General features: G+C 39.4%; 3 protein-coding genes across 11 annotated transcripts in view; 2 read left to right on the top strand and 1 right to left on the bottom strand.

Moving 5' to 3' along the window:
- ap4e1 (adaptor related protein complex 4 subunit epsilon 1) overlaps window positions 1-21,596 on the top strand; it is a 25,391-nt gene continuing 3,795 nt past the window's right edge. The window contains exons 1-21 of one of the 2 annotated variants that reach the window (XR_004333026.1): window positions 1-339; window positions 970-1,041; window positions 1,157-1,280; window positions 1,484-1,557; window positions 1,632-1,753; window positions 2,092-2,251; window positions 2,334-2,500; window positions 2,598-2,671; window positions 2,757-2,879; window positions 2,976-3,085; window positions 3,173-3,312; window positions 3,720-3,832; window positions 3,963-4,081; window positions 4,674-4,976; window positions 5,646-5,757; window positions 5,836-5,974; window positions 6,064-6,319; window positions 7,113-7,664; window positions 7,754-7,944; window positions 8,022-8,182; window positions 10,175-10,707. Coding sequence is in view for 1 of the 2 variants with exons in the window: in XM_032523084.1 (XP_032378975.1) it covers window positions 199-339; window positions 970-1,041; window positions 1,157-1,280; window positions 1,484-1,557; window positions 1,632-1,753; window positions 2,092-2,251; window positions 2,334-2,500; window positions 2,598-2,671; window positions 2,757-2,879; window positions 2,976-3,085; window positions 3,173-3,312; window positions 3,720-3,832; window positions 3,963-4,081; window positions 4,674-4,976; window positions 5,646-5,757; window positions 5,836-5,974; window positions 6,064-6,319; window positions 7,113-7,664; window positions 7,754-7,944; window positions 8,022-8,182; window positions 10,175-10,335 (3,414 nt within the window). In the remaining variant the exon portion in view is untranslated. Of the gene's footprint in view, window positions 340-969; window positions 1,042-1,156; window positions 1,281-1,483; window positions 1,558-1,631; window positions 1,754-2,091; window positions 2,252-2,333; window positions 2,501-2,597; window positions 2,672-2,756; window positions 2,880-2,975; window positions 3,086-3,172; window positions 3,313-3,719; window positions 3,833-3,962; window positions 4,082-4,673; window positions 4,977-5,645; window positions 5,758-5,835; window positions 5,975-6,063; window positions 6,320-7,112; window positions 7,665-7,753; window positions 7,945-8,021; window positions 8,183-10,174; window positions 11,671-21,596 lie in introns of those variants that run through there. The other variant, XM_032523084.1, reaches the window with a different exon arrangement.
- On the bottom strand, window positions 12,677-16,093 carry cyp19a1b (cytochrome P450, family 19, subfamily A, polypeptide 1b). 2 transcript variants are annotated; one of them, XM_032523135.1, is made up of 10 exons: window positions 15,886-16,093; window positions 15,087-15,235; window positions 14,636-14,786; window positions 14,391-14,545; window positions 14,054-14,230; window positions 13,815-13,929; window positions 13,615-13,729; window positions 13,350-13,512; window positions 13,012-13,250; window positions 12,677-12,931 (listed from the first exon to the last, which is right to left on the bottom strand). In XM_032523135.1, the coding sequence occupies exons 2-10, from the start codon at window positions 15,223-15,225 to the stop codon at window positions 12,701-12,703; spliced, it is 1,485 nt and encodes a 494-aa protein (XP_032379026.1). In that variant the 5' UTR covers window positions 15,226-15,235; window positions 15,886-16,093; the 3' UTR covers window positions 12,677-12,700. The 2 variants fall into 2 exon arrangements, with proteins under 2 accessions (XP_032379026.1, XP_032379027.1); XM_032523136.1 differs by lacking the exon at window positions 15,087-15,235 and having other exon boundaries at window positions 15,886-16,002.
- The window catches only part of LOC116693864 (gliomedin), a 13,920-nt gene continuing 9,442 nt past the window's right edge, over window positions 17,119-21,596 (top strand). Inside the window, exons 1-6 of one of the 7 annotated variants that reach the window (XM_032523105.1) lie at window positions 17,124-17,630; window positions 18,536-18,587; window positions 18,698-18,715; window positions 18,811-18,885; window positions 19,324-19,386; window positions 20,076-20,204. In XM_032523105.1, coding sequence (XP_032378996.1) covers window positions 17,310-17,630; window positions 18,536-18,587; window positions 18,698-18,715; window positions 18,811-18,885; window positions 19,324-19,386; window positions 20,076-20,204 — 658 coding nt within the window. In that variant the 5' untranslated portion in view covers window positions 17,124-17,309. Of the gene's footprint in view, window positions 17,631-18,535; window positions 18,588-18,697; window positions 18,716-18,810; window positions 18,886-19,323; window positions 19,387-20,075; window positions 20,205-21,596 lie in introns of all 7 variants that reach the window. The other 6 variants (XM_032523106.1, XM_032523108.1, XM_032523109.1 and 3 more) reach the window with 6 other exon arrangements.

The following is a 21,596-nucleotide window of genomic DNA, read 5'->3' on the forward strand; positions in this document are numbered from 1 at the left end:
CAAGAAATGGTCAGTCTGCTGAATCAAAACAATGGCCGACTGGCTAGCTAGTATTTAACCTCTTGTGATCTTTTTAAATTAACTAACACCCTTTAACAATTAACTGTCTCTGGCTCTTACTGGGATGGATAAATGATTTAATAAGTGTATTTTGAAATAAAAAAAAACAGCTGCCAAGCTCCGCTGTCCGCTGGCAAAATGAGCGATGTTGTGGAGAAGACCCTGACAGCTCTGCCGAGCCTCCTGTCTTTAGACTCTCAGCCTGGATCTACAAAACTGTCCTCCACCTCAAAACTAGGAACCCTCATCAGAGGAATCACTGAGTTAACGTCCAAACATGTGAGTGTCCTTAATAAACCAGGTACTTAGGTGAAATAATATGAGTCAGTTGTTGATGCTTTAACATTAGCTTGCTAAGCTGTCTATGCTAGCTAACTCTAAAAAGGTGTATGTGCTTATGTGTTTTAACCCACTTATTCCGTGCAGCATTGTGCATAGTTGTAGACTGATTTACAGATAACTAACGCTATGTTGTTATAATTACAGAGCTGGAATTATTTTTTTAAACTTGTCCTGTTAATGCGTTCATGTGCTGGTTAAACTCGGACATTCAAGGTGTTAACGAGTCAGCTGCCAAAATGCTTTGTATTCACAAACTGTGTTCAAGTCCTTGATGTTGTAATATCCCACAAACAATTGAATGCACCATTATTAGCTAGATATTACTGCTGTTCACAGTGATGCATTGCCCATCTAATGCTTGGCTCTGCAACTTACATGGTTTACCGGCATGGTATACTGTAGGCAATGGTTGAGAGTACAATATAACTGGTTTAGTTTCTTGAGACTGTCTATCTATCTGCTACAATCCTGACATGCATTGGGTATGGAACATGTGTATTATGGGATGTTGCGAGTGGGCAGCAGTTGCAGAGTATAAATATCCTCTGTGTGTTTCTCCTTTTTCAGGAAGAGGAAAAACTTATTCAACGTGAACTAACATCTATCAAAGAACAGGTGTCCTCCCCCAACACCTCTATGGTACCATTCTCCGGATTTCCCTATTTGGTCATGTACAAGAAAGCAGATTATTCAGATAGTGATGCCTGCAATTTCTGACTTGTTTTCTTTTTCCTTGTGGCATAATCTGATTCAGAGGCAGATGAAGGAGCTCATGGTGAGAACGATCTACTGTGAAATGCTTGGTTATGAGGCATCGTTCAGCTATATCCATGCCATAAAACTGGCTCAACAAGGCACTGCACTGGAAAAACGAGTCGGTATGTTCTTTGTATTTACACATTCTTTAGAGTCCCAATAGCTCTGCAATACTCAGTTTGTCTCATGATTAATACAGGTGCATGATTAGTAGTTTTTTGAGTTTTTAAAGTTTATTTTTCATCTCAACAACTTTATTGACAACTCCACTGCATCTTCCTACACTGTTTTGAGCAAAAGATAAGTTTGGGTTTCTGAATTGCAGGTTATCTCGCTGTGTCTTTGTTTCTTAACGAAAGTCACGAGCTGCTTCTTCTCCTTGTGAACACTGTATTAAAGGTAGGTATTATGTTTTTACAGCATCCGTTATCTGGTGTCTGCATAAGGAATGTTGATGTATTTTGTGTTTTCAGGATCTTCAGAGTACAAACCTTATTGAAGTCTGCATGGCTCTAACTGTTGTCAGCCAGATGTTCCCCAAAGATATGATTCCTGCGATCCTTCCTCTGGTCGAAGAGAAACTCAATCACCCAAAGTAAGTAATGCTGTTTGAATTATAAGTCTAATTTGGTTACACTTTACTTGAAGGTATCAACATAAGAGTGACATGATCAGGAACATGTCATAAAACATTATAAACAAGTCATAAACGTTTATGGTAACGCTTCTTTTAGTAAGTGTCAGTTTTGTCATGACAAGTTAGGGTTAGGGTTCATGTGTCATTACTGTGTCATAACACTGTCATGTCACTTTTATGTAGAAAACTTCAAGTAAAGTATTACCCTAATTTGAGACCAATAATTGTTCAAGTCAATTTATTCATATGGTGAACTGAAACATGAAAAATCAGCTTGAATATTATGATTTTTGCAGAGAAATCATTCGACGAAAAGCAGTCCTGGCACTGTACAAATTCTACCTAATAGCACCGAATCAAGTTCAACACATCCACAACAAGTTTCGTAAAGCCCTTTGTGACAAGGATCCTGGTGTCATGACAGCTTCACTACACATCTACTTACAGATGATCCAGGTAATTTGTTTTTCTGGACTCTGGTTTGATCTACTGTGGTGTAATCAAGTCTTGTCACTTTTCATTGATTTTTTTGTTACAGGATAATCCAGAAGGTTATAAGGACCTGACACCAAGTTTTGTCACCATACTGAAGCAAGTGGTGGGAGGAAAACTGCCCATGGATTTTAACTATCATAGTGTCCCCGCACCATGGCTGCAAATTCAGCTTCTCAGAATATTGTCCTTACTTGGAAAAAATGACCAGAGGTAATTATTTTTTGTCCCCTGATGAATCTGGATGTTTATGGTGTCATGTAGTTGTGCTTTGTGCTCGTACATTTTGTAAGTCTGTTCTGTTCGACAGTACAAGTGACATCATGTATGAGGTCCTCGACGAGTCTTTACGAAGAGCAGAGATGAATCATAACATCACCTACGGTATGTCAAAATTATCGGTTTCTGTAAATTAGTACATTTTAAATCGTTTAAGTACTTTCTTCAACCACTGTCTTTTTATTTTCAGCAATATTATACGAGTGTGTAAGATGTATTTACACAATTCATCCCAAATCTGAACTTTTGGAAAAAGCTGCAAAGTGCATTGGCAGTTTTGTTCTTTCACCAAAGATTAATCTCAAATATCTTGGTAAGATTCAAATAAAACCTTTGATTTAAGTCATTTCTTTACATCAAGATTTCAGAAATTCACTGTCATAAATTATTTAATTTTTTGTTACTGTAGGCTTGAAGGCCCTCACTTATGTGGTCCAGCAGGACCCTAAACTGGCCCTGCAGCATCAGATGACCATCATAGAGTGTCTCGATCATCCCGACCTCATCATCAAGCGTGAGGTGAGTTAAATACTGGTGTATTCTGGATTCTGCTGCGTTAGGATTGTGGGTTTACAGCATTGTGGGCCTTTTTCTGTTTTCTTTTAGACACTGGAATTGCTCTTTCGGATCACCAACGCCCAGAATGTCACAGTCATTGTTGAGAAGATGCTGGAGTTTCTGCGAATTAATAAAGATGAATACACTACCATTGACCTTGTTGGGAAGGTGGCAGAACTGGCAGAGAAATATCCTTAAATATACTTAAATTTACCTCTGGTGGCCCACTGTACCTTGACTTTACTTTCTGTGAATCTGAGCTTTATTTTAGACAACTTCTTGCTTCTGACTCAGATGTAGTTAAGACAGAGTCAGTAAAACCTGGTGGAAAGCATGGTGCGTAGCACTGTTTTTAACAGCATAAAGACATTTATGACTCTCCTGTAGACTTATTGTTTTTTCAAGGCCTAAATGATTACTTTATTGGACAGTGTTCTGTCTCTGTTTCTCAATAATAAAGCTACTGGTAAAGTTTAAATTAAATTTAAATTACTTCTGGGTTGAAAAATGCAATCCTTTTAATAGCATGCATTTGTATTATTTATTCCTGGTTTGTTCTTGTTCTTTGTTTTTGTTTTCCTATGAACATTTATACATATGCACCAGACAATGAATGGTTCATTGAGACCATGAACACAGTGTTTTCAGTGGGTGGAGACATGATGCAGCCAGACATCCCAAACTGTTTCCTTAAACTGCTGTCTGAGGGTGAGATATTTGCTCATTCAACTTGTTTTGTAGATGATGTTATGCTGTTGTAAAATTGTTCGGTTAAGTAATTTGATACTGATATTGATTATAATTCTGTAATGCTAATAATTTCTCTTTAATGGCCCAGGATTTGACAGCGTGGAAGAAGACAGGAAGTTGAGGCTGTTTGCTGTGGATTCATATGTTTCTCTGCTGCAAGGAGAGGCTGGCAAACTGCCACAGCGCTTTCTCCAAGTCATCAGCTGGGTGAGTGCTGTTCGCAATGCAGTTTCTACAATTCTTATGTGATATTAATAAGAACAAGAAGCAGAAGAAGGAAAAGGAATACAGCGGTTGGTTTATAATTATAATAATAATTTATACTGTTCCCCAGTGGGGAAATTACAATTTACACTACACACAGGCCTGAAATACACACACATAGGCTTAGGACCTATTCTTGCATATAGCATACTTTACTAATTACTTTACAAAATGCAAGCATTAAAAAGGACTGTAAAATGTAAGAGGAGATGAAATACAGAATGCATTTTAGAGAACATTGGTAAGAATAAATACAGGAAATAGAGCAAATCCCATAAAGAAACAATATCCGTTTTAAAGTGGAAGTGTTTTAAAAGATCATAAACAATTAGTTGGCCTGAGTTTCTCAGGTATTTTAACAAAATGTGTTGCATCATATTGTACTTTCGATATTTTTTACAGAATAAAAACATTCAATGACAGTACTCATCTTTACCTTTCCTTTAAAAAAACTAACTTTTCTTTTTTTTTCTTTTTTTTTTTACATACAGTGACATTCACTGAATAGTTTTGATCCCTTCTCTGCCGTGCATAGGTCCTTGGTGAATACTCCTATTTGAGGAAGGATCTGGAAGCCGCCACAGTCCTGAGGCTGCTGGCTAAACTACTGGACATGAAGAACACCAGCAGTGAAACCAAGAGCTGGATCCTCATGGCAATGACCAAGCTCTGTGAGGGCAGGACAGGTCTTTCTGTGGTCCTGGGGGTTTCAGAGACATACAGCAGCTCCCTGGACACAGTACTGAGACAGAGGGCTCAGGAGCTGCAGCACCTTAGCCAAGACTGGGAACTACAAGCCAGGGTGCTACCTCGAGACGCCGGCCATGAACTCCTGGAGGTAACATACGTACATACAGGGCTGCAGAATTACAATAATGATGTTTTCAGTGTGTTGTCATTGTAATGTTTACCATCAATAATTCTTAGAAACCTGGTGTAAGGAAACATGGAAACATTTAATTGGACTTTGAAAGTCTGCTGCTGTTGAAACTTAAAATTTGGTGTAAGAAAACTCTGTAAAATGATTTAAGTCTTGGAACCGCAGCAGATAATGCTCCTTTGTAGTTCCGCCTCTCCGGCAGGGTAAGTGCTCATTATCTGATGGTTGCAAAACATAACCTGCATACACTTGCCCTCCGTGACACAGAGTTGATTAGATTAATGACCGTATTTATTGAAATACCGGGGATCAGCATTTCAGTAATAGTCATAGAAGCTGTTTAAGCATGTCTGGAGTAGTCTGAGGGGTTGGGTTTACCACAGAACTCAGTATCAGATGGAAGAAGATAACAATAATAATATTCTGCACAAAAGCTTCTTTTAAGTTGTTTAAAACTTAAGACTTTTTTTGGCAAAATAAAGTGGAACAATATACTGTATATGTACAGTAGATAAGATGTTTCCACACACATAAAACACCTTTAGTGAAGAACATTTCCAAATGATCTTCCCATCTCCATTAAAGGAGAAGTTTCAACCTGCAGTTGGTGTTGATGTTGTTTTCCAGGTAGATTCTTCTTTGTCATTTCTGGATGGATTTGTGTCGGAGGCGCTGGCTGCTGGCGCTGCTCCATACAAGCCTCAACATCAACGGCAGGAGGAACTAGCTCAGGAAAAAGGTAAGCGATTGTGGCAGATTTGGCAGCAGGTGTACAATGCCTTGTTTTGGTTTGTTCTGACTGTGTTGTCTGCCTCAGCGTTGAGCCTGGAGCCATACAGCCTGTCCCTGCCCATCGGCATGTCCTCCTGCAGCATCACAGACAGACAGTCTCCTACACTGTTTTCCACAAGCTCTGGTCTGTCAGGCGATAGCACCGAACTCTCACACAAAGGAGGGTACGTAGACACACACACTTGTGCTGTCTGAATAGCTTACACGCATATGCACGGCTGGTTTGAAAATCCTACTTTGATTTTGAATATAGCTCTACAAGTCTGAAGCTGGATGGTGTAAAGAGGGTGTGGGGGAGGGAGGGCTACCTGGCACAGAGAGAACCAGTGGATGAGTCTGCCCATGTTGAGGTTACCAGTCCCCTCCGTTCACCCAATCACCAGGGAGAGGCTGACAGTTCACACAGTCAGACTCCCACTCCGACACCGACCCCCGAGCCCGAACAGGAGAAACAGCAGCTGGCCTCTTCTCTGTTTGTTGGCCTGAGCTCCCAAAGCTCTGTGTGTTTGGTAAGCTCCTAAATACTCACTTCACAGATTTGATAATGTCTACGACAGGGGGCACAGAATAAAGGCTGCAACTAACATGTTCTCGTTATTGATTAATTTGCCAATCGTCTCTCAATTAATTGATTCATTGTTTTATCTATACAATGCCAGAAAATGTTTAAAAATATTCTCAGACAGAGTTTGAGTTGATGTCTTCAAATTGCTTGTTGTTCCTGATCTACAGACCTAACGTTATTTTCACGTAAGACTTAGAAAAGCAGCAAATCCTCACATTTGGAAAGGTGGAACGGAACCACAAAATGTTTGGCATTTTGGTTAGAGAATGACGTAAGCGATTAATCAGTTACCAAATCAATTGGCAACTATTTTCAGCTCCACTGGCTCTGTAACTCTCAACCATCCTAATGATTCAAATGACAGATTAGACATTTGTATAATATGTCACAAAAAGTTAGATTTTATTTCCATCATTTACACTTTCAAAATAACAAAAACTAAAAATGGGGTCTGCAAAAGTTTGGGCACCCTGTAAATGATGGAAATAAATTCTAACTTTTTGTGACATATTATATAAATCTGTCATTTGATGCCTTTTGGAGATTTGTCTGTTTTTCTTGGCTTCTTTATGCACATTAATAGAATTTTTTTACCTGGGGTGCCCAAACTTTCGAGCCCCACTGTATAAGCCCTTTGCAATATTCATAGTGGAACTTGTAATAGTGATAAAACTAATATGATACACTGTGCATTACTACAAATGCATTTATTACAACTAAAAGTTTTCCTTTAACAGATGGGGAAATCTGAGTCAACACCCCGGCGATTTAGAAGAAAAGCTAAAGGTCCGGGCTCGTCCTCGGCTGCCAGCGAGCAAAAATCCAACTCCCTTGTCTCAACTCCGAGCACAGTGGATAACTTGCTGTGTAACAACCTCCTGGACTCTAACATCAACTCAGAGCTGGATGTTTCTTCACTCAAACAGACATCCCAACTCGCCCATGGCCTCACTGCTGCAAATGGCAACTGTGATGTAGAGTTATCTGACAGTGACATAAAGGGAAGTAGCCCCTCTCTCATTGGGGATAACAGGGTGGTAGCTGCTGATCCGGATTCACATGAGGACCCAGACGAACCTAAAGACTTGAGTCTCAGTTCTTATCTTCCTGCAGAGCTCTCTGGACTCTCTCACTCAGAAATCACTCCTCTGTGCTCCAAACAAAGCCTGGATCTCTCAGCCTGTCATGTGCATAAAGATGATTTCTTAGTACTAGTTGTTTTCATTTACAACTCCTCTGACTCTGACATTCAACAGATAATATTAGAGCTTGACTCAGATGAACTTGAGGTACAGTCATTTTTAAGCAGAAAATTATTATGGAAGTCTTATGCTATCTTATTTGCCTTTCATATTAAATGGCATTTTGTCTTTTTCAGGTATCTTGTGTGTGTGACAGTCGAGTGCAGGAGGCAAGAAGCCACAGTGCAGCAGTGTGTCAGTATTTCCTGACCGTGAAGAGACCTTCCGTCCATGTTGAAGTGGTTGGGATCGTATCTTACCAGTTTCCTGTTGGGACGCCTCAGTCGGTGCAGTTCTCATACAAACTGCCTCTAACCAGCTTTGTCAGGTGAAATATCTTCTTTTTTCCAAGTATGGCCATAAAGAAACGATTGGTTTCTTACTGAAGTTTCACATTTCCTTCAGACCTTTGACTCTGACCACGGAGGAATACGGGACAATGTGGCTGGCCTTTTCTCATGATACAAAGCAGAACCTGACACTGATAAGTGACGACCTTGAACCTCTTGCAGCCACTCTGAATATGCTGGAGAAGAAACTTCAACTTCATGTTGTGGAAGTCATAGGTAACCAGACATTTAGTTCTCATTTACACACACACACACACACACACACACACACACACACAATACACTCACCGGCCACTTTATTAGGTACCCCATGCTAGTAACGGGTTGGACCCCCTTTTGCCTTCAGAACTGCCTCAATCTTCGTGGCATAGATTCAACAAGGTGCTGGAGCATTCCTCAGGGAGTTTGGTCCATATTGACATGATGGCATCACACAGTTGCCGCAATTTGTCGGCTGCACATCCATGATGCGAATCTCCCGTTCCACCACATCCCAAGATGCTCTATGGATTGAGATCTGGTGACTGTGGAGGCCATTTGAGTACAGCGAACTCATTATCATGTTCAAGAAACCAGTCTGTGATGATTCCAGCTTTATGACATGGCGCATTATCCTGCTGAAAGTAGCCATCAGAGTTGGGTACATTATGGTCATAAGGATGACATGGTCAGCACCAATCCTCAGGTAGGCTTTGGCGTTGCAACGATGCTCAATGGGTACCAAGGGGCCCAAAGGTGCCAAGAAAAATTCCCCACACCATGACACCACCACCCCCAGCCTGAACCGTTGATACAAGCAGGATGGATCCATGCTTTCATGTTGTAGACACCAAATTCTGACCCTACCATCCGACTGTCGCAGCAGAAATCGAGACTCATCAGACCAGGCAACGTTTTTCCAATCTTCTATTGTCCATTTCATGAGCTTGTGCAAATTGTAGTCTGTTTCCTGTTCTTACGTGAAAGGAGTGGCACCCGATGTGGTCTTCTGCTGCTGTAGCCCATCTGCCTCAAAGTTCGACGTACTGTGCGTTCAGGATGCTCTTCTGCCCACCTTGGTTGTAACGGGTGGTTATTTGATCACTGTTGCCCTTCTATCAGCTCAAACCAGTCTGGCCATTCTCCTCTGACCTCTGGCATCAACAAGGCATTTCCGCCCACAGAACTGCCGCTCACTGGATGTTTTTTCTTTTTCGGACCATTCTCTGTAAACCCTAGAGATGGTTGTGCGTGAAAATCCAGTAGATTAGCAGTTTCTGAAATACTCAGACCAGCCCTTCTGGCACCAACAATCATGCCACGTTCAAAGTCACTCAAATCACCTTTCTTCCCATACTGATGCTCGGTTTGAACGCGCAGGACATTCTCTTGACCATGTCTACATGCCTAAATGCACTGAGTTGCCGCCATGTGTTGGCTGCTTAGAAATTAAGTGTTAACGAGCAGTTGGACAGGTGTACCTAATAAAGTGGCCGGTGAGTGTATATAGACACATATCTATACATAGTACTCAGCAAGGTATTTTATTTAAGGCTGCCATGTCATAAGGGACAAAACTCCTGTCAAAGCCAGCACAACTCCAAATCTTTTCATAGAGAAAGTGTGAAAATTCATTCTTGACCTGAAAATAGTGGTTTCACAAAACAGTCTCAACACAAAGGCTGCTTACTCACTTTTACAGAAATTTTAACTGAGTTAAAGATAACCAACTGAGCTAAAGATAAGATACTTTGATACCACTTTTTAATAAGGCCCATTGAAAAAGTTTTTTTTTTAAGTTGTAACCAATGACTTTATAAATGTTAATGAACTGGTTATTATTGCTTACTTGCATCTTACATCAGAGTTGCAGTGCCACAGATGTAATGAATTATTAAGCTGAAGCAAATATGCAGGCACAGACTGTCTTTTAAAATTTCTATCATATCTGTGAGATGTCGCTTTTTTGACAATCAATCTCAACTCAAGGTCCACTTACTTAATTGTTTCAAAGCTTTTGAGCTTTTTATTTTGTCATTTGCTGTCCAAGATCTATAGATGAAGCCACAAGGTCAAGTCATTTGTTTTGTCAATATTCTTTTAGAGCATCTCATAGCATGATGGATGCATGTTTTAAAAATGACACAGGTTGATATGTCTTAAGTGTCAACCGACACTCCCATGTATCTTACACTATCAGTGAGTAACCTTTATTATTTTGCTCCACAGGTATGGAAGGTATTGTAGCCTGCCGGCTCCTCCAGGATCAGCCGTGTCTGATGCACTGTCGTCTGCATGCGGGAACTCTGGCAGTGTGGATGCGCTCTCCAGTCCCCGACCTGCCCGACTGCCTAATGTACCACTGTCAGAGAGCTTTACAGGAGCACTGAGACCCCACTGACACCACTAAGCAACATGAGCATCGGACCCTCAGCCACTGAAGAGGAAGGTACTGAGCAGTAGTGCAGAACATCTGGTGTTGTGCATTCTCATCTTTATATTACAGTGTTTACCATTTGTTTATCTCTTCCACTATAATTGACAACGACTTTTTTTGTCCTTGTATCCTTTATTTTTAACAGTTAAATTGGTGGAATATTTTACAGGATTACAACTGTTTAAAGTCATGGCTGGTTATAACCTCAGGGCCAAAAGACAGTTTTTAACCTTCTATGGGTGTTTGATGTTTCAGAATAACAATAATGTCTTAAAATGAAGACAGGACTTTGTGATGACTTTACAACTGTAATGCTTGAAACATTGTTAGTGAATGAAATGAATATATACATAATATTTTCAGTATAAATTGACCTACTTGGTTACTTTTGCACCCCAGGTCTGCATGCTGAATATCAATAGAGGTCATGTCCTGCTTTCTAATTTCAGCTACACTTTCTAGGCTACAACAATCATGACAGTGAATCCCATTTTCTGTTTTAATCAGACAAATACATAAATGTAATTTTTTTTCTTTTCAAGTTCAGCAATACTAATTGTAGCAGTTCTGAGTGAAATGGATTGAATAACTTAAATTGGATTGGATTGGTTAATGTTATATATTAGGTGTCTTTGGGAGAAGCACAGGGAAGATATTGATTTTAGGATTACATTATGCTGACACTAACCTCCAGAGGCAGAAGTTACACGTATTTCTTACATCAATGATGAGAGTATTTTGTCTTAAATATAGCAATGACATAAAGATGTCCATATTGTCCATTTGTCATTATGATGGGGAGCATTTGAGTTTTCCCTGATGTTTCACAGGCGCTGCCTTCTGTGTGATATGATTATCTATGCACTCATGTTTCTGTCAGTGTCGGTGAGAAGTGTGTTTTTGATTATTATATTTTTGTATCAATGCAGTATTTAAAACATATTTATTGAATTTATATTCTTACAGGAAATATTTTATATTAATTTCTCTGAAAGAAAAAAAATCATTGTGCTCCATGTACTGTTTGATCGTGCTGTGCCAGATCTGAATGGTCTCAGCCTGTTTTATTTGATTCAACCTGAAGGGAAAGTTTGCCTTTGTTCTTTGTTGCCTGTGTCCTGATTAGAGCACAGCTTGACGCTAACAATGTGTCTACAACTCAGTTTTAACCCAACGCCTTATGTTCTAACGCCAAGGTGGCGTATTTGATTTGTGCCTGTGGTACAAAGGAAATCACATTACATTCTGCTAACTTATGAATAAATCCAACACATGTAAATTAACTTGAGTTTGACTCCATGATTATTTCTTAAATAAACATAGGTGTTCTGGACTTGAAGCAAAGAGGGACGTTATTACAGTAGAGGACATATTTTCTGATGTTCTTTATTCTCATTTGATATTTGCTACAATATAAAACAATATTTCAAATATACAGTATATTGAATTAACATTTTTTACTTACTACATACACCAAATGTAAAAAACCTATTAGTAGCATTTGATTTGCAGCCTTTGTTGCACAGTCAAATTTACATTCACTGATACCCTAAAAAGAAGTTCACTGTCTCTTTCCAACATTTCTCGAGTTTTAACATAACAAAATAATATAAAATAGTGATGGGTAATAGGTTCTACCTGGATTCATCTTATCATCATACTAAGGCCTATATTTGACATATTTCTATTTCTAACATTACGCTTGCATAAAACTACTACTCACTATACCTTACTTTAACATTGCTGTTTTAACTTTGAAAATGTTTAATACAGTAACTCCTATAATCCTATGAAACATACTGGATGTAAAATATATATGTTACTTAAATAATTTGACTGAACTGGGATGCTCATTGATGATTAACAAAATTAAAAACTAGTAGCTGTTTGTCTCAGTTCAGGTCTTTAACAAAAGCAAGTTGGCAGCACATTAGGACATGCATGTCATTTTTACACATCATTTTTTGTGTGACCTCTCAATACAACAAAACTAAATCTACAAATCCATGTCCTCCCTGGTTTTCCATACTGTATCCCATGGGCCAGGTAATCATGCTTGCACTGCTCTGTATCGGCTAAAACCTTCCTACAAATTCACTAAATGTCATTAATGTCAAAGTAGACAACACTGTTGGGACATCACAAATTTAGTACAAAATATAGAACTGAAAACTATTAGTTTGTGTTGTTTTTTTTGCACATTTGTACAACCTTGGCCAGGGAATATTTCTATATGGTTGAAATACTTATTATTATTATATATAAAATTTGCAAAACTACGTGTTTTCACCTAAACGTAACCCCTGCATTTGTTGAGTTCATGTTGTTCGAGGGATGAAGCGCATGGCCAGGCTGTGCTCGTCCTCCACAGGCTGCTGTGACAGGTTGTTGGTCTGCCTGATGCTGTTAAGGGTGCTGCCTCGGCGAGGACACACAGTGTAACGAGACAACAGAGTGACCAGGATGGCCTTCATCATCACCATGGAGATGTGTTTGCCCACGCAGGAACGAGGCCCGCAGCCGAAGGGCTGGAAGAAACGACTGGGCACCTGCCAACCAGAGAAAATAAACACTAAGCTGTTTTTTCCTTTAGAGCCATATACTATTGCACGACGTTCAGCTGACTTACTGTTTTGTCAAAGTTCATCAGGCTAAACTCTTTGGGTTTTGGAAAGAATTCAGTCTTATGCATAAGTCCAATGTTGAGAATGATGTTGGTTCCTTTTGTAACCTTAGTGCCATCGATGTTGTCATCTTCCAGAGCTTTTCGCATTGTGAAATCAACCACAGGATGAAACCTCAAAGACTCATTGATGAAACTTTCCATCACTTTCAAGCTCTGATAATCAGTGTTTTCACCTTTTTCACCTAGAAATGAAAAGCAGCATTTATTGATTTTAGGAACATTTTAGTTTTTTTAGCTCTCATAGAATGAAACAGAGATTAATACAGCACAAATGCACTCACTCAAGACAGTGTTCATCTCTTCCATTATCCTCAGCTCCACATCTGGGTTTTGTTTCAGCAGCATCAGCATGAAGAAGAGGCTGATGGAAAGTGTGTCAGGTGCTGCAATCACCATCTCCAGCACGCACTGCCTGACGTTATCTGCTGAAAGCTCCCCGATGTTCTAGTCAAGAGTATACAAAGGTATGCAGAATGCAACTAACACAGCATGATCAGGATGGTTAGTCTGTTAACACATGTTATAGATTTATCAAAAGAGACAAACCTGAGCAAAGATGAGCTCTGTTGCAAAGTCAAGATCATCGTCCAATTTCTCAGACTCATTTATAATCTTTCTTTTCACTTCAAGAAGGCTCTCCATCTCATCCTGCAGCTCTTGGCTGTTGGCACAAAAAGCAACACAAAGGTTAGGTTGAAGAAATCTCAAGCCAAATATTGAGTAACTATGATGTGTGAGGCTCTTACGCTGCTCTTTTGTGCTTGTTGTACAGCCATCCGATCTTGAAGAACATCTCAGGCTTTATTAAAACGGTTTGCCAGGTCTCAAAGTAGTTTTGGATTTTCATCAGCAAGTTCTTTTCTGAGTTATGAGGAACAACAAAACAGATTTAGGAGCTGCAGTGCAATATGGAACATTATTTGCTGGGAGAAAATAAATTAGAGTTTGAGATTTAGAATATGTTGACAGTGAACGTGCAGCTGACCGTTGAGTGGCACCCTGAGAAAAAGCCTGTTGGAGATGTCCACCACTATGGCTCTTAGCAGATTGAGAACGTCCACATGTCTGGAGGAGTCAGCCATCTCCTGCAGGCAGTCCAGGTGTTTGGCTGTGGAGCTCTCACAGATTCCCACTGTCCTCTGGAGGCCGGGGCCAGTCAGAGCTGTAAAACAACAATGAAACAGTATTTCAAATGCAAGCAAGCAGTGTTTCAATTATTGTCAAACTTCAATCTGTAGATGTCGGAAAATAGACAAATAAAGGTGAAATAAGGCACAACAATACTCTGACTCCATACTCTCTTGTGTAAGGTAATTGCTCACCTTTGGAAAAATATGTCCTCACTTTTCTCCAGAGCAGAACATCACTGTTGAAAATGATACCCCTCCCCTCCATCCCAATACACTCCAGCCCTTTTTTGCTCCCGAATCTGGCTGTGTAGTGGGCGCTCCTCAAAACATGATACACTGCTGAAGACCTGCGAAGTAGCCAGGCTTTGACTTACTACAGATTCACGGGTAAAATGTGTGTAAGAGTTTGTTTTTGTTTTTTATCTCAGGAGACTTGCCTGCTCAAAATGAGGGTCTCCTCGCCATTTATCCAGACCCGGACAATGCTGCCATATTTGTTGTTGTAGTAGTTGCTCGCTGTTCCTATCCCAGTCCAGATAAATCTGCTGTAGGAGAGGATAGGACCGAGTCCTGCCAAGAAGGAAGGACCTGGAACAAAGAAGCAGGTAATAATTTAACACAAAATGGTGCTCTAATGTCCAAGAGAAAACAGAGGTTTTCCTATATGGAAATAAGTAAACTATTATGTTATTTAATCAATATTGTGAATCAGAAACCATAAAATTGGACCTAAATTCCCTCCTAATGAAAATGTACAGTCGTTATTCAAAGTACAAAACTTTTTAAAACATATATTTGTCATGTTTCCTGTGTTACTTTTATAAACTTACACCTGTAGTCCCTTGTACACGTGGATCAATTTTTACAAGTTATGTTTAAGTCTCTAACCGGGTATATGTGACCGGTTTGTTCGGCTCCAGGCAGTGAAGAGCAGCAGTAGCAGCAATAGAAGCAGAAGGGAAGTGACTTCAGTTTCAACCATTTTGCGGCTGACGGTGAGTGTCTCCAGCGGCAGCATCCCCTTCATAAACACACACCTGAGCACGTTTACTGTGTCCTCTGTCTGTCCTGTGCTCATAAAGCTTCTGTCTCCTTTAACCAACAGTCAAAACAAGCTCATCCATTGGCTAATGTTAAAATAGAGGACCCTTATCTGTGCACACCCTTACTTTTCATCTGTTGCAATTGTCTTGTCTATGTAACACAAAAATGGCACACATTAAAAGCAAATACACCCTCACTAAGCTTTAGGATTATTTGTTACTGAGACAGCCATGTCAGTTCAAGTGCAGGTGACAGATTATTCCCGTATTTATTTTTTTGATGTTGATGATCATGATCATAACATTAGTGTCTTCTCCAAAGATATTATGAATGGTGAGTTGCAAATATTGGTGAAATAACCAAATAAAAACAGGAGAGAGAGAGAGTTTTAATTGAATTTCATAACTAAAATCTCTGTTTCACTTTAGTGTATTACAATAGCATACACAGTCTCTCAAGACAGAAACAAAGTCCACATAATTAAAATTTAAAATTGAATACAAATTCAAGGTGTGTTACAATTTTTTTTTTACCATAGTGTATGCTTAGATATTTCTACATCTTTTATCTTTAAGAGTATTGTTTTACTATTTTAAGCATTTTTTAATTCTTTATTAACAAATTATCAAAGAACCACACTTACTTCTCTTCTTCGTTTTTGACTCCCGACAAGTTAGTAAGTATTGCAGTTTGAAGAGATGCAGTTCTTCCTCTACTGGTTTTAAGGATGATCAACCTTCTCCTACCCAATAAATCACAGTGTTTATAAATCCTCGGTTAAGCCCTCATTTTACTGGTTGCTTAGAAACACTACCACTTTGTGGTTACGTAAGTGAGCCATGTAAGTACCATTACATGGCAGAACAGCAAACATGCCAGATAACCGTGCATATCTTAACCACAAAGCCGCTTTTAAAAGAACCAAAAAAGTGTTCGTTTTTTGTATATAATCATTCAAAACCTGCAGGTCTTTCATCCAATGTACTTTGCATCAGTTTTTCTTAAATGGGTTTACTTCACATTTAGCTTTGTTTAAAAGAAAGAAACCCCACTGTCCAATTCATCCATCAAGGAGGCTTTTCAAGGGGAAATTAATTAGCTGGGTCAGACTGACCCATGTCAAAGGGAGTAGGGATTTACCCAGCAATTCAAAATAGGAAGCAGGAGAAAGAGAAAATGTCATCTTTGTAATTTCAAGTCTTACGTTTTTTTTAAATACATTTCAGTGCTCCTCTACTTAAAAAATTAACATGGATGCAAACATGAAAAAGGGAAAACAATGTACATGCAGATGTTGTGTGCTTCTGATGAGCTGTCCTTCAAATAGCTGAAATGAATGGCTGGTGTGTTGTTAATGAAGATGTTGGCCTCACATTTGGGGGTTTGGGTGGGGGCTTTTATCCCAAGTTGGCTGAAAAACCTGCTCTCCTCATTGTAGTGGAGACTAAACTGAGTAATTAGAACTTTTCGGGAATGGAGAAACTTTAATGTTACTTGTTCAATGACACAAGTGGAGAAAAATAAATAAATAAATAAATTCCTAAATATAAATGCATAATGCAATAATAGACAAACATGAAAAGCCATTTATTACAAAGAGATTTCAGTACACACACACACCCACACACTAACAGTCTCTTACTGAAAGCGCTCTGAAAGCTCTTTTGTAGATCCAAAGAATGTTCCCCTTGTTCACAACTTATTTGTTCCATTTCCATGTAATTTTGTGTGGGATGGACTGGTGGCAAAATTGAGAGCAAGAGCACCAAAATGATGAGAAGCACTACGCTGTGTGCAGGATTTGTCATTCTGGAAATATGTCCATTAGCTGCTTCTAAATGGAGTGGGCCTACACATTGTAACTGTTTCCCAGATGCTTGTTGTTGCGCAATGTATCATGTGCTTCCCTAGTTACATACAGATCTTGACATGTTTATTTCAGCTTGAGCGTAGTTTCCCTCTGACGTCTCATCCGTTGGCAAGTGGTCAGATATGTGCTGTATGTGCGCGTGAATTTCAGAGCTCAGATTACTCTGCAGTTAAGGACTGCAGCAAGCGGGCAAAAATATGAAGGAGAAGAGTGGAGTTTTTCTGGCTTCAAAAGTTTTTCTGGTGGGGATGTGTGCGCTGCTGCTCCTGATCTCAGCAGGCTTACTGTTCCTGCTGGTTCGACAGAAAGAGCTGACGGAGCAGCTGGTCAGGTTGGACGCCCAGATGCAGGTGCTGTCCCAGAGCTGCAGGTTGCAGGCAGGAGTCCTGGCCATGGAGCCTGCAGAGGCTGCAGAGCTGAAGAAGCTCCACCGCAGAAGAAGAAACCAGGAGGGAGAAGCAACACAAAGCCAAGAAGAGAAGGAAATGCTGATGCTGATGACATACTCCATGGTTCCTGTGAGACATTTACATACTTTAATGTGGGCTCTTTATAAGAAACTGTGCATATCACAGACTCTTTATTGTACTTCTGTAAAAAAGCATTATGTTTTGGGGATTAGAAGCATTTATGTGTAATGCAAATTATCCAAAAGTCTGTTGCAGACATCTGGTTTACCACTGAGTGTTCTCTGGATAAATATTTTGAGCAGGGGAGTGTGACTGCTCCTCCCTCAACTGTTCTCACATCTGGTGGAAACTGGCATTTCTCCAGAGGGCGCTACTGTATATTTTTTGACATCACATTTATCAGTGATGCACAAGTATTTTACCAAAATAATGTCTAGTTTTATTATTGGCCTGATTGATTAAAAATCACCAATAATATTTAGGGCTGCAACTAATGATAATGATATTTTCATTTTAACTTTAATCTTTTGATTTAGTTGATTGATAGTTTTGGCAATGAAATGTCAGAAAATAGTTAAAAATGCTTGATGCAAGTTCCCAGAGCACAAGGTGACGTCTTTTTAAATTGCTTGTTTTGTCCCATAAAACATAAAAAAATTGGAAGATATTTAGTCTACCATTGTACAAGACAAAGAAAAGTAGCAAATATTCACACCTAAGAACAAGTGAATTTTTGGCTTAAAAAATGACATGAGCATTTGATTGATTTTCACAATTGTTTCCAGTTAATATTGTGTCAACAATCAATTAATCAAATAATCTTTTCAGTTGTAATAATGGGAATAATGTGAAATTATAATAATCTCCCAATCCTTGAGAACAAATGACACTGTTGCTGTTGATAAGAAAAGAAAAGAAAAGGTGTATTCTAGTGATTTAAAAAACAAAATTACAAAGCTTCCAGATCTATTCCACATTGACACATTTTTTTTCTTCTGTTTTCTTCATTTCAGGTCAAAGCCTTCATAGAGCTGTGTAATAGCTCCAGAGGAGTTTGTTTAACAGGTGTTCTACCAAAATATTCTTCATTCCAGCACTGTGGTTTATATGGTTATTGGTGCTTCTGCTATAGGTCTGTTTGATTTGTGTAAAACATTCATTTATTTTTTCCCCAGGCCCACCTGGACCACCAGGTAAAAACAGGCACTCTGATTAACTGTATTTGAGTTACATCAGTTACTTAAGCTAAGCTGAATTTGTAACTACAGTCTCAGTATTTTCTTGTTAGGTTTGCCTGGTAGAACTGGTTCACCAGGACCACAGGGTGTGCCCGGGCCGCAGGGGAGAAAAAGAGGAAGAAGAGGTGAGAGATTTGTTGTGTCAAAGAAATCTAAAAAGACATAACCCTTCTTTATGAGCTATGCACCTGAACAGACAAATAAATACGAAACAGAAGTCAGTCAAAAGTTTCAAACAATCTTCCATTGTTCAGCCATGGTTACTTAACATGAGAATCCCACTCAATGTCTACAAGAGACTTTGTCTGTTGCTGCCACATAAGCAATGTATGGGAGATTGCTTCAGTTGGAAAAGGTTGGCTGGGCTGATTAAACCTGAATGCTGGTGTCAGTGACCCTTACTGTAATGGCTTCCCAGAGAAAATATAGTTAATGCGTAAATTAAATCTAAGATCACCTGTTTACATTTTTACAGTCCTCCAGTTAAAACATGATCATTTTGCTGTTTTGTAGTTTCCATTTTCAATCTTAGTGGTTTAAACTAATGACCTGTCACTGACTAGGACCCCCTGGTGAAAAGGGAGAACCAGGACCTAAAGGAGACCCTGGGCCTCCCGGACTGAAAGGTGAGAGATGACGACATATTTAAACCTGACATGGTTGACAGAGAGGGAGTCAGTCAGGCAAAGTTCAGATCAGAAAAGCTGTCACCTCATTCTATGTCATTTTGTGAGTTTCATAGATAGATAGATAGATAGATAGATAGATAGATAGATAGATAGATAGATAGATAGATAGATACATAGATAGATAGATAGATCATCTGGGATCATTGATCCCAAAATGGGAAATTACGGTGCTACAGCAGCAAAATATCAGACACAGACAATATATATATATATATATATATATATATATAAATATAAATGTGTGTGTGTGTATTTGTATAGTGTGTGTGTGTGTTTTTGTATATACAGGAATATTAAATGATAATTAGAGTAGAATATACAGTACTTCAAGGACAAACTTGAGGCTTGATGTTAAGCTCCACTACTGGTAAGAATATCAAGATGGCCACTATGTGTTATTCAACACCTTATCTTGTTGTGGGTTGCAATAGACAAACAATAACAATAACAAAAAACAATAGACTAATCCGCTATTATTTTTGGTCAGATTAATTATTTTCCCTCCAGTTAGGGCTGTTTTTTATTTTACTGTTGTCGTGAAGACCCTATCTCATTGACCAATAGTATTGTTTATAGGGTCAGTTTTATATGTCGGACTTGCAGCTACTGTATGTCAATATTTGCAGGTCCTCCTGGTCCGAGGGGTCCACCAGGTCCAGCAGGCTCACCTGGTCCAATCTGTCCTGCTTGTTATTCTAATGAAGTGAGAAACAACACCATCGAAGAACACATCCATCAAACCAACATGTTAATGGGTGAGAAGAACATCTCCATAGAATCATTAATCAATAAACCAGCATGGTTTTTTTCTCACCCTAAAGCGTTTGACAGAAATGACCGACACCAAGGCCTGATCAAAAAATAAAATATATTCAAAAGATACCCCAAAATCAACTCTTTGAACTTGTCAGTTTACATTTTTAAAGTTTAATCTTTCATGTAGAATAGTGGTGGTGCCACAAAGTAACAAAATATCCATAGAAACTTCTCTAACCACACTATGGTCAGTGGAATAACATGTGTTGTTTAGACCTCTTCAGATACACTTAAAAATATATGCTTTTCTCGCCTAAATTTTTACCCCCCAAAAAGTGCTGCAGTTCCCACATACTTTGGCCCTCTGTGATGACCCTGAGGTCACTGGGAAGTTAACACTCTCAATTTGTTGTTTCTAGTGGCAGTGTGACAATTGGCCTTACTGACACAGAGCTAAACAGGTTAGAACACAGAATTTCTATTTCCGTCCAAGTAGATGCATCTGAAAAATTAATAAAAAGCACTACCGTAAGCATATACATGGGCTTATACTAAAAGTACCCTAGCCAATGTCTAACTATAGAACAGAAAAAATCCAGAAAAAAAAAGACTTATAAAAGTATTTATAAGATGTATTTCTACAGATATGTCTGTGCGTTTGTCTTATTTCTTATTTCTAAAAAGCCAAAAAAGTGCTAAATACAAACTTCTGAAATACAAAAAACACATCCACATCATCCACACATATACCTGAAAGAAGTACATACATAGATTTATAGGAATAAGTAATCATAATTGATGAAATGAATGGTGAAATGCCATAGAAGGCCTTATTTTGCTTTGACAGAGCTGGGGCCTGTTGCACGAAACTAGGATAAGGGATTTAAGCGGGATATTCAAGTTATCCTGGATGAATTTAGCTGGACTCGGTTGCACGAAACCAGATGAATAAGCCCGCCAAGTAACCATGGAGATTTATTCTTTGCGGCTAGCCTGGTCCAGAGCAGGCTAACAGCCAGGCTAAGATTAATCCTGGAGTCTCATGTGTTAAATCAGTGCCGTCTGATCCGAAATAAACGTGTTTAACAGTTATTCCGTGGTTTGCTGTGTCTGCTTTATTTTTATTAACATCCATTAGCCACTGTCACTATTGTTGTCGCGAGTTGATTTAAACCTTACTACAGTGTTTAGGTATAGATCCCCTAGACAATGGTTGCACATGACTCCACTGCCCACCCCCTGATGCCGGGAAGTGGACTTTTCCCGGTGGGACGGTAGTGTGTCGAGGCTGCCTGGCGTGCGGACGCCGCCCGGTGGCTGCGGCCCGGTGGCCGCTGCCCGGTGCCTGGTGCCCGGTGCCCGGTGGCCGGTGGCCAGTGGCTATTGCCTAC

The sequence above is a fragment of the Etheostoma spectabile genome, chromosome 8, assembly GCF_008692095.1.
Source record: "Etheostoma spectabile isolate EspeVRDwgs_2016 chromosome 8, UIUC_Espe_1.0, whole genome shotgun sequence".
NCBI lineage: Eukaryota > Metazoa > Chordata > Actinopteri > Perciformes > Percidae > Etheostoma > Etheostoma spectabile.